At 37.3% G+C, this 13,057-nt stretch overlaps 1 protein-coding gene across 1 annotated transcript in view; it reads right to left on the bottom strand.

Moving 5' to 3' along the window:
- Positions 1–937: 937 nt before the first annotated feature.
- cdkal1 (CDK5 regulatory subunit associated protein 1-like 1) overlaps positions 938–13,057 on the bottom strand; it is a 256,495-nt gene continuing 244,375 nt past the window's right edge. The window contains exon 15 of the mRNA XM_015383909.1: positions 938–3,211. Within this exon, the coding sequence (XP_015239395.1) occupies positions 3,050–3,211 (162 nt within the window). The 3' untranslated portion in view covers positions 938–3,049. The remainder of the gene's footprint in view (positions 3,212–13,057) is intronic.

Below are 13,057 nucleotides of genomic sequence, written 5' to 3'. Positions count from 1 at the left end.
AAAAAGCTGCATCTGATTTTTATGCTAACATACTTTCCTCATATTACCCTCCAGGAGTTGCAAAATTGAATTTGAATTCTACACTAATAACTACAATCAATCAAAAATATTTCACATTTAAAAATATTATTTAGAATGAGTCATAGCTTTACATACAGAAACACAATGTATTTCATGCATTAAATCTTTGCTCCAGTAAAGAAGAATCTTGAAATTTAACCCCCCCTTTTTTCCCCTGTTGGTTTAATTATCTGACATAATCGAAGCTGATCTCAACACATTAATTAAAAATGTTAACTTCAATTAAAGGACAGAAAATTGAGAAATGACACAGGAAAAGCCCTTAATGATCCACCTTCCTTTAATTTTTCCTCATGTCTAAAGTTTCACACCACTTCACGGGTGACAAATTGACAACAGCTGCCAACAAGACGAGAATCCAGAACTGGTGCTTTTATTAGCAGCAGCTCAAGTGGATGATACAAATTGAGTAATGATCTCCTCTTGTCTTTTCCTGCCTCAATATTTCAAAGTAAGCAATGTTCTCCTAAATATAAGGAGTGCTTTTGCATTCATATTTCACTAGAGAATAATACAGTATAAATGACACATAGAGGCAGGGGAAAAAATGTGCTAAGAAAGCATCAAAGGAGTTGTATGGAAAGCTGTGTAAAAATGTACGGCGCTGCCGGATGGATGTAACGAGCCTCACAGCTACAAAAAAAAATCAATTGATCAAACACAACAAGCACCGTGTCTTCCTGTACAACATGCAACGTTTGATTGGGCGCCCATGCTGGTGTGAAACTTTGCTCATTGTGCATCATTTTCCCATAAAACCCAAAGCTTTACTGTGATGTGAGTGAAGGTGTTTGTGTAGGAGAGAAAAAAACAGACATCAGCCATGTAGAACCAGCCAGCAAACATGCATGCATCTCTTTATTGAATGCATGGTTTGCTTGATTTACTGACTGCAGAAAACCAAGTGCATTAAAACTACAAACATTAAAAAGAGTATTGCCAGAGACTAGTGTGTCATGTCAAAATACTCTCATATTTTTAGCTAAATTATCAAAAGAACCAATAGATTACACTGTGCAGGGATGGACAAGTTCATCTGTACATCTCAGGTGCTTAGATACTGTATATAACGAGGACAGACGTTTGTGTACACTCACAGAAATAAGCATAGAGACTAAACGCTCCGTGCAACAACCGAAATTGGGGCATACATTATTAACTGATGAGATCCCGCAGCATGTGTGTGGATATTTGTATCTCAGAACAGACAGCAGACAGCACCACAAGCAGACTTGATTTATGACAGCAACAAGACAATCAATAATTTAGCGAGTCAGTGAATCAGTCAAAAACTTTGGCGGTTTTACTCAGAATAAACTGATTCTGGCCTTTATTAGAGGATTCTGGATGTTACAATGAAAACAAAATACGGCAATTAATAATACATGCTACACGGCTTTCAAAAGCATTTGTACCTCTTGAACTTTTTCACTTTCAAAATAGGAACTTCAGGCAATTTTATAAGGATTTTATGAGATAGAAAACACAAACTAGTTCATAACTGGGAAGTGGAAGGAAAATGACACTTGTTTTTCAAACTTTTTAACAACAAGTTATAAAGCGCGGGGCGCATTTGCGTTCTTTGTCACATTTTTTTTTTTTAAGGATAATTCTACATGTGAAGGAAAACTAAGAGCACAAATCATCCAGAGCAAACTATCCTGATGCTAAGGCACTGTGGTGGCAGTATGATGCTGTGTTTTTTCTGGAAAATGAAACTACTTTAATTGCTTTGAAAACAAAACCTGAGAAAGGATTTTAAAGACTTTAAACTGTAGGAGGTAAAAAAAACAAACAAACAAAAAATGCATCCAGAGGCATGAAGGAATATTTTGGCTCAAAGCACAGTTAACTGTAAGAATATCAATGCTTATCGTCCAACTAAATTCAAAACTGGGTTTTCCGTCCAATCAAGGGTTGAGCATTTCTGCAAAAGGTAAGTCGGCCAAAATGGCGGTCTCTTGGTACGCACAGCCAGAAGAGACATACCTTAAAAGGATATAGAGATTTATCCACAGCTAAAACTGGTTCAATAAAGCATCAACAAAAAAACAAAAACAAAAAAACGCCTAAATATTATTGTCTAAAATAAAAGAAAATAATGTATTCTTTTTTCTTACACTTCACAGTTATAACCTACTTTTTGTTGCGTCATCATATAAATTTAAATGAACACAGCCAGAGGTTTGTCACTGTGACACTGCAAATATACGCTGCAGGTTTAGGTGTATGAATAATTTTGCAAGACATTAGAGAGGTTCTCCACACACAGAGAAAGTAGCTGCTTTATGAGTATTCACTAATTAGACAATTAAAATCCTGACAGTACAATGAATTATCCGTAATAATAATGATCTGAGTTTTAAAGAAGGATCATAATGGTAGTGGGTAGAAAAGGGACTCGTTTATGCAGGAAATGGAACTGTACTGAGGAAGCCAATAAATCTCAAAGAAAAACATCTAAAGATAAGAGAGAACAAATGAAATTGTTCCTCATGTAGGAAGCAAAGAAGGTCAGAATGAAAAAACAAATCACTTCATGTGCCTTATAGACTTAGAGGAAATTCTAACATTCAAGGCATTTCACACTGTTTGATTTGAACAGGTAATTTATTATTTTTTTACTGGAGGAAATAAACATCCATCTTAACCACAATACGTTTAAAAAAAAAAAAAAAAAGTGAATGAATTTATCCAATAGCTTAAAAATATATTGCGTCTTGTTTGTTGAAAATAAATACTCTGGAGTATGAGTAACATCTTTTCCAGTTCTTGGTTTATCTGTAAAAAGTTGCAACAGAGCACTAAAAACATCCAGATGTGGTAGATTGCGAACAAAGACAAAAAGCCTTGATGTCACCGTTTCTAATAAAAAAAAAAAAAACTGAAGCAAACCTGCTTGAATAAAACATCTTCTGTGAAAACTTCAAAGCTGTCGTTTTCCGAATTATTTCTTGATTCAGTTTGTTCAAAACAGCTTCTCTACAATAAAGGCCAAGATGGCGGCTGCTAGTGCAAAGCCCATCCCCAGTTTCTTCAGCAGTTCTCTGTCCAGACTGTAGGAGCCGACATGGAGCGCAGAGTCGGGTGTTCCTGAAGTTGCTCCTTTGACTCCATTAACTTTATGTACCTGTGGAGACAAACATATACATAATATAACCTCTTTTAAATCAATTGTATGCATATTTAGAGCCGTCCCATGCACTTATTATAATTTGCTTCTTTTTGATGGGGATTGTTGCTGATTGCTCTCCTCTTCAGAGCTACAGACTCCTTTAGCCGCTTCAGAAATGAACCTGACTGCAACCAAACTGAATGGGAGATAAGCTAAAACTAATAAGAGTAACACCGCCTCAGTCACTCTGATCATTTGGTAAATACTGGGGTCAACTCATGTTAGATAACTGAATTTCAACATCCTGAGCAATACCCCTCTGCTATGCGCTAACACATCATCGTACAGCCACAGTCCTCATCTCACAGCGACTTGTCCACACAGATCAATGCCACTCACAGCCAAGAGTCTCTGTAAGTCATGTTTTTAAAAGTGTTTTAAGGTGAAATCAGCAGGCTGCTTTTATACATTGAACAGTACCTCCATTTCGAAATGTACTGATGCAAAACCTGAAGATGCTCATCAATAAAAGGAGGTGACAGGAAATGATGGAAAACTATAACTAGAGCAGAAAGATAAACTCACGAAATGACGAGGAAGATAGTCTAATTGAGTGTGTTTAAAAGATACAGAACAATCACCGGCATTACTGGTTGATATGCAAAAGCCAAGAAAATAAATGTTAATTACTGCATGCAGAAAAAGGTAGTAAATACAAGCATTTCATTTATGTACCTTTATAGAAACATAGAAACAAACCTACAACTATTTATTTTGTATAAATATGGCAACACACATCCATAACCCCTAAAATACCTATAAAAATCCATAAAGCAAAAACATTTATTTCATATAATTTGTTTTCAGTTTAACTATGTGTCTTTAATGTTTACTAGGGATACAAATGTGGCTAAACAAAGAAGATTTGTTCTTACATTTAAAAATAGGAAAGAGAATAGTACATGATATTTAAAGCTATTTTGGAGGATTTTTCACAAACTTTTGAGAAAGACCCGACCACTAAACTTAAAAAAAAAAAATGTGCACATTCACAACAAGAGGGAATGCATATTAAATGCGTTCCAGAGCGTGCACAAACCCATTTCTCCTCCTACAAGCTAAAAGTTGCTGTTCTCATAGCTCATAAAAGCTAACTGTGTCCGAACGTCCGTCCTACCCCCTAAATCCCTCAATCACTATATAGAGCAGGGACTTTATAGTGAACTAATTTAACTGACTGTTCAGGCAGATGACTTTTAACTTCCCGTTGGTCACGTAACTCCTCCCCCACTGCACGGTGCCTGCGCGTTTTTTGATATTAGTAGCAAATCCAATAATAATTCCGGGATATATCGGCCTCTTCTGAAGCCTTTCTTTTCTCCGAAAAAACTCGGCCATTTTCAATGAACTGCTTTGAGAAAGCTGAGCCTCAATAACTGTCTTCAAGTTCAAGGCAATGGCTCTTCCATCTAGGCTACTGAACTGTTTTACTTTGCTGAGACTAGTTTCGATAAGGTGGAGTAAATGACTTTTTTTTATACAAACATACATTTGTCCTGGTTTAATCAATGCTTTGGGTTTTGAGTAACATCTTCAAATAAATCTTTTTTTTTTTTGTGTCACTTTTTAAGGAATGTATCAATTAGAATAAAGTTACAGAAATAAAAGTAAACAGAAAAACCCTTAAAAAGACTTCAGGTGATTTTAAGATGCGTGCGTTTTAAGCTGTTGCAGCGTCACCAACAGTAACAGGAGGGTGATGAACGCCAGGATTTATATAAAACCTATTAATATTTCCTAATCAAAAGAAAATGAAAACCTAGATAATTGCTTTTAATCAGTATTTACATTTAGAGATACATCTACTTGATACCATTTTATATTAGCATTCAACGATAATATACTACTGTACTCCCAACTCTGACATCTGCTTCCTCTAAAACTCTTTTTAAAAACAATGACAACAAACTGAATCTTTTTTTTGATGAAGTGCTTCTCTCAATATTTCCTAAATGAAGGCAATCATAAAAGCAGCCATTTGCTTATGCAAATGAGTGCATTTCAATTACATCTGTGTAAGCAGTTAATGCAGTTTTACACTGATCTGATTACAGCAGAGTGCTGTCTATTGAATAAAGGGAGATGAGAGGGTGGATGTCGATGCAGTGAAGGAAGCATGGAGAATGATGACAAAAGTTATTTTGCATTGTTTATCTCACGTTAAGGAGATCATGGACTCTCTGTCACTGTTTGGTCTGAAGTCTGAGGTTTTAAACCTACATTTCTCCTTATTAAATATGTTGGTATTAAAGTGGGAACCTGAAGTAAAAGCAAAGGCTAAATACATACAAAATGCTGCACAGGCTGCAATCATTTTAGTTTGAGCATTAAACAAATTGAATGAGAACATCGACACATAGCATATTTGGGCAGAGTGGAAATCAAAGTGGATTACCTTAAGGTCCCTCCTGGATATCTCCTGCATGACAGTTGGTAAAATGGCCTTTCAATATGGGAAATTATGCATAGCAGTATTGAGAAATTGATCCAAATATCTAGAATAGCCTTTAGGTTCCTTTAAAGTGGATTCTAGGAGGTTTGGCTGATATCACCCTACAGTAGGTGTGTATCGACTCATCTAATCTCTGAAACATTTTTAACTCAATTTCTTTGTTACTTTTCTTGATTTTTAACTTTAATGGATAGATTATTTTATTTGTAAGACCACCAAAAATAAATGCAGAAAAAATAAAATAAAAGTTCTAGAGGATTGGAAATGGGACTGATCATCATCATTAAAGGTATAGAGGAGGGTCTTCATTTCCGGGTGGATCATCTAAATAAGTGGTCCTCCTATTTGTTAATTATTCTGGTGATATGTTTACCTAAGGCCGTCCTACATGCTTGACCCGTTAGCTATCTTTTTCTGCACATGAGCACTTTCAGGCGTGTATCTGAGCTACGGTTTCAGACAGTCATTGAAGCCCACCTTTCTCACCGCGGTTCTTTGAAAATGGCTGATGGTCGTCAGAGAAAGTATCTATGAAGTTTATGAGAAGAAAAGAAAGGCTCTCCTTGTAAATCATTATGGGATTTGTTGTCACAGTGGCCCGCTGTCACCATAGGCTGTTGCTACCCGACAGCAAGGACTAATAATAAAGATGGTGCAGGCACCGTGCAATGGAGGAGGAGTTACGTGACAAAAATGAAGACAAAAAGTAGTGATCATCTGTCTGAAAAGTCAGTTAAGTGAGTTCAATATAAAGTCTACTATATAGTCCCCGCTCTATATAGCGATTGAGGGATTTAGGGGTTAGAGCGGACATTCAGACAAAGTGAGCTATGAGAACAGCAACTTTTAAACAGAGCTTGCAGGAGGAGAAATGGGCTTGTGCATGTGGTTCCCTTTCGGGAGCGGGTACATGGTTGTGCAGGTGCATTTTTTTTTTTTAAAGGTGGAAAAATTCACAAAAATTCTCCACAATACCTTTAAGGTCCAAAGTAACCCTGGATGTACCACAAAGATCCTCCACTCAAACATGGGAGTTAATGGAAATAACAACTACAAATCTAGCCTTGATAAAGTGAAACAATCTAAGTCATTATTGAAATAAAGCCCTAAGAAGTCTGCTATAAGCCCTGTAGCAGGGGTAACCAATTACTGAATAAAGAAAATGAAAAACCAGTAAAGGTCCGGAGACATTTTTAATTATAATCCGTTACTTTAAACAACATTTAAATAAAACGAGGTGCTTATGCATCCATGTTATATATTGACTTTTTTAATAAAAACATTTTAAAAAAATAAAAATAGAAAATTTTTCCATTTCAAAATCTAAAGTGTTTTTTGAAGGAGAGAACAACAATTGTTCAGTTTGGTATACAGACAATTTCCTGATTCACATATTTTTTAAACTATTTTTGTATTATATTATTACTATTAACTTTTTTTGTATGGCTTAATGAGAGCAGTGGGCTTTAGGCTGCTCTGTAAGGCTTTAAACCTTTGTTTGGATGGCAACAAAGCCATTCCAAAGCACATATCAAGGTGCTCATTCGATATTTATCTTTGATAATGGTCATGGTGGAGAATCCTGCTTCACAGCAGCAGGTTGAGGCAAACATACTCAAAATGTAATGTCATCTTTGAGCATGCCATTTCACTTTTTTGTCACCAGTTGGGCGCAGTTCTTCTAGCAGTCCACACTCTCTCTGCTCTCTTTCTAATTGTCTTCTCCTTCTTTCCAATCACCCGGCTTGCAACAGGTTTGCCTGTTGTGTCTAAAAGTGGCAGCAGCAGCAGCCCAGACTGACAGCAGCTCATTGGCTGATTTGTATCATGTGTATGGTCCTGGAGTTTTACCATGTTAACAGGAGAAGTGGCGCAAGTGGTGTTAGACACTATCATCAGACATCATGCAGTAATTTCTAAATGTTTTAAACAGGTTCGGTCCGTATTAGCCAGCAGGTGGATCCATATCCGGACCCTGGTCTGTTAATCCGTGACCTCTGGTCTATTGGTTGAACATTTGGCCTCCATACACAAAACTAATGCTGCACATCACCTTAACTCATTTTCTATTCAATAGAGGCAGAAGAGATGGTAAGGAACTGACATTCTTTGTGTGTATTTCTAGGTGGGCTTTCAGACTGTATAATGATATAAGATCCCTTTCGCTCATCAACTTCTTTTTTGACACCGTCTTCATCTTACCTGGCAGAGTTTGTGGAGCCCACCTGCATCGAGTGCTGTGTGCTCTGTGCATGTATGACAACACAGGAATCTGATTTAATCTTAGATGCTGCAAAGGTCTTGAAACTGCAGTGGAGGTTCACCCACCAGTGGAACATTGAACATGCTGCCATGCAATGGTTTAGATCACAGCATAGTCATATGTCAGCTGGATAAGGACAAGTCTAGACCTAAATCCCACCGATTTACTGAAAATAGATTTGATCATGTTTGTGTCCACCCAATGTGAAGGGAGAAAAGTAGATTTAGTCTCTATGTGTGCGAAACTGGAGGGTATGTATAATTTTGTGCTATAAATGCAGACTTAGGGGATGTCATGACCTACTGACTTCAAGTTTGTGGCGTTTCAAGGTGAAAAAGCGCATACATATATTTACCATTATTATTACCATATTACATATCTACCATAGCAACACTTCCATAATAATTCTTACATTTTAATGTTTAAATACATCTTCTAACTGATGTCTTTCATTTATCCGAGGATTTAAATATTATCAACAAATATTCCAAACATTATATCTCAACCTATGATGATTACAGCAGAAGCAACATGTTCTCAATCTGCAGAGGTCATTTAAAAAATATATTTTCTATTAATCTACTGTATACAACTATAAAAAACACAAAAAACAATATTTGTTAAAAAGTGGAAATGTTTTCCTGTCATGTGGGTAACTACAGAGAAGTGACCAAGCTGCTCTAAGCATACCTGTTGGGCACCAGCTGGTGCGTGCAGTCTGTATCAGCATGTAGTCCAGCACACCTGCACGTGTTGCATGCACATGACTGGACGTCCAAGCAGCTGCTCAGCGCCTGCCCTCTGTCTCGCTATCGTTGACATTTCTCCTGTTTTTCTCGCTCTCACTTATGGTTACTAACACCACCCTGTCACCCGCTCCTCCTTTCACAGCTTCATTATGAATGCTTCCCTCTGTTAGGTCGCACAATAGCGGATGGATTCTATAACCGCTGCCGCCTTAGTGACACATGCACGGACACAGAAGCAGTAACATGATTCTGGTTGACGCATCATTTTGTTCTACTGTAAGGATTTCCACTAAAATGACTAATGGCTAAATGATATCCCCCTTTTTTGTTAGAAAATATGCTTGAAAAGCCATTGTGGTGCTTCTGGAGAGGGAGTGTTTTGAGATTCCCAATAGGATTGACTTAACAGAGGTGGAGGAAGTTCTTCTGACTAAGCGTCTTTACTGTAACATTGTAATTTAGGTTTAAAACATTAGCTGAAGCAGGGAGAGAAGAAGAATAACGAGACAAAGAGGGTTTGGGACAAAAGGAGCAGCTGGCAAATCAAATACTCAAATTAAAAGTTTAGTGTACGCATCTCTCTTTGTTACAATCCCAAAATGAATAATTAATAATAAAAAAAAAGATCAATAGAGAACACGGAACTAATAATGACAAAGTTGAGGAGCTAAACTATTATCCTCCTCCTTGCTGACAGGCTCAATGCACTGCCATCTTCTTGATGCTTTTATTTATCTGTTTCTCTGCAGGTGTCTTTTAACAACAGGGTGCCTGGAGACTCACTGAATATTACAGTCTAAAATCTATTACTACTAGGGAGGATAAGTGAAAATCCAAGTGCCAGAAGGTGCGTGTCAGCACAGTGGGGAGAGATGGGAGGAGAGGGGTGGAGAAAAAAGAGACGAAATGAGGAGAGGAAGAAAAGGGGCAGAGGAAAAATGAGAGATGTGGCTTTCAGTGATAGTTCGCCACCTGCTAGCTGGCGTGCTGAGTTTGTGCATTTGTCTGTGAGAAAGGGAGGCAGTATTACTGAGTGTGTGTGTGTGCCGGTATAGACCAGTGGTGGATATTGTCTGTCTCTCTGCTCACAGCGGTGGAACAGACCAAAATAATCCCCCCTGAAAATCATCTAACACTACACTAGAGCTACCAGACTGGCGAACACAGCAAGAAACTTTCCCTCAAAACTCCGGCTCTCTCAAATGTCTTAAAAAGGAGAAAAGCGCTCCTGTTCTTATTGCACCTTTCAGAAACGAATGTAGCCTTCACTAATATACTGACACTTTCAATAAAAAACAGTTTTTTCTAGCTCCGGCATAAGCAGCACTTTGCCGGAGCTAGAGTATAATGCAGAGTGGTCATGTTTCTCACATGATCCCCACCAGCTGTCAATGTCGCTCCTAACACACAAAAACCAAAGACGTGTGTGTGTGAGCATGTAAATGGGTACTGGAGTGGCCTCTTTAGTCATGGCTGATATAACAAAGCTAGTGACCAATATTGTGTGAGCTGCAGCTTTAGTTACAAAGCAGCAGATTAGCAGAGAGAAATGTAATACCGCACATTACTAAACAAAAACTTACAGTCATTATATTGAGTCTAAACAGCTCAGGACAACAAACAAATATGAAGCAGTGGTGAAGATGGGAATATATCTTCCTCATCTCACATTAATGACTGCAATCTCAACTGTTCAACTTTATCCCATGAGAAAGACATCACTAACAGGGAAATCTGCTGGCATTCTCCCTACTCAAAGCTACAGAGCACCTCTGGATGCTGGTTTAAACATTAAGGTGTTTTCAATGTTTAATTCACTTAATGAAGAATTCTCAAAGTGAACGTTGAAGGACCTCAGCTTCATAAACATCCAGTCTGCTCTGTTCCTTCTCGTCGACGGCTTCCCAGCTGCATCTCCAGCCCAGTCTGTTGTTCAGGTGAACACCAATGTACAGTATTTATACTCCTTCACTACCTCCACTTCCTTTAAAAAGGTTGTTAATAGGATTTGACCTGTTCCTGTTTCCTCTGAAATCTACAATCATCTCTCTTGTTTTTGTGACATTAAGGATCAGATGATTGTTTCCACACAGTGTGACAAAGCGGTTCACCGACTCTCTGTACTCAGCTTTGTGTCCATCTCTGATGCACCCAATGACTCATCGGAGCATTTCTGCACATCACAGGAGTCCGTCTTGAGCTGAAAGTTGGAGGTTTACAGTGTCAAAACGAATAGTTTGACTGTGAGCAAGAGAGAAGAAAGCTGAGCTTGTTTCTCAACTTCACCTGTTGAAGAATATGCTCAGTTCAATGGCTCTGTCTAAACTATTAGGAAATTGTTCTGGAAACAGCTTGTGGAGGTTTCTTCCTGTAAAGAAGGGAGTTTTCCTCTCCACTGTTGCTACATGCATAATTGGTGTGAGGGATTGCAGAGTCATTGAGTCGATGCAATCAGCTGGTTTTCCTTAGAGAAAAACTTTTACCAATCTGTGTGTTGCCTGTATAAATTAATTGAATTTAAACAACATTTTTAGCTTTTTTCTGTGTGAGTCTCTCTAGATTGAAATAAACATATTAGCCTTTTCTGGGTTTAAAGTTTCAGTGAGTTGAATTACTGAAAAAAAAAAAGAGCTTTTCAGTAATGTTCTAATACATTAAGTAGGTCTGTATATGGACATAGAGAGGACAAAACAGACTTCTGATCTGATGTAGAGCCGCTGATACTTGTACATGAAAGCCTGATCCATGCAGCCTTCTCTGAACAGCTGATGCAGGGATGTGTCAGCTCCTGGTACTCTGAGAAAACACTGATGTGGGCTTTAAGCTGACTTAATGCTTTTTAAGGCTTGCACTTCTACAGAACTCGTCCTCGGCAGAAGATGAAAATCTCCTTTCCTTCTGAGAGCCAATTTTATCCGAGTAGCTCTTGGTTTCGTTTTGCTTCAACTTCCTTTTTTATTATACCAGCAATTGCATAGATACATTGCACAATAATTTTTAAAAAATATGAAAAAATCCATTCTTTGGTCACGTGTCAAGCAAATTTAAAGATAACATGACCTGACAGCTTTACAAAACACTTTTACGTGACTCACAGCTTCAAAATAGTGTTTCACTGAGAAAGATTCTGGGAGAATTATACATCTTGAATGTGCCTCAGAAGCCTTTACAACGGAATTTAAGCTAAGATCAAATCTCAGCCAGGTGAGGGCAGCTGGTTTCATAAGATTTATTTGGTCCCATTAATGTGGATGTGTTAGCATCATCATAATAATATTATATTATTAAAATTTTATTATATAAATTTCTAGAAAGAATTCTACATAAAATGTAAATACTGTATTTACACTCCACACCTAGTTGGAGTTTGTGCATCAAATGAAATGGTTATATAATACTATTAAAGTTTTTGGTTTTACTTTGGAAAACAATGTGTTTTTTCAAATGGCTATAAAAAACAAAGCAGAGTGTTGTAGAAATTAAGGGGAAAAAAACACCCAAAACATTTTATGAACTTATTTGGTCAAACCTTTTTTTTTTTTTTTACATTTTTATCTCTTAAATTAAATCGGTGCAGAAATTTAACATAGGCTACATTCACACTGCAGGCCTTAAAGCTCAATTCTGATATTTTCATGAAATCTGATTAGTTTTTCACAATTCACATCTCTAAATATATTTGACTTGTATGCAATCCTTGTTTGAACTACATTCATACAGCTTAAGTGTCCTGCATGTGCAGTACAGGATGCGATGATGTCACAAGCAAGTGTGCTCTATGTTTATGGAAGTAAACATGGATTTTGTGCTGGAGCTCATCTAGCAATCTTTCCAAACCTTAAAAATTCAATCTTTTCAAGATGGTTAAAAAAATAAAAATACACATGCATCGTCGCCAGCCATGGTTGCTGTTTTCTTCCCGCTTCTGCATAGCAAGATGCAGAATAATGATCTTTGTTGAATATTAATGACGTTCAGGTCGGATAATTGCGACCTGGCCGTTCAGACACAGGTCGCATTTGAGATGATCAGACTCGTATGAGATTCAGGACCACATAGCCAAGAGGCCTGGGTCGCATTGGAAAACTCGGATCCATGTTGTTCAGACAGCCATGAAAAGATCATATACAAGTGGGCACAAAAATTTGGATTTGGGTCACTTCAGGCTGCAGTCCGAACATAGCCATAAAGTATAAACCTTTAAGTCATTATCATTAAAAACATAAATTTATCTGAAGATGTATCAGTCTTATATGGAGTTCCAAATTTCAAATTTAGATAAAACTTAATTAAAAACATGAGTGAATCTTAAAAAAAAAAAAAATTATATATATATA

Source organism: Cyprinodon variegatus, unplaced genomic scaffold (genome assembly GCF_000732505.1).
Source record: "Cyprinodon variegatus isolate N-32 unplaced genomic scaffold, C_variegatus-1.0 Scaffold297, whole genome shotgun sequence".
NCBI lineage: Eukaryota > Metazoa > Chordata > Actinopteri > Cyprinodontiformes > Cyprinodontidae > Cyprinodon > Cyprinodon variegatus.
The sequence above is the reverse complement of the archived record's forward strand: the minus strand, read 5'-3'. Positions and strand labels throughout refer to the sequence as shown.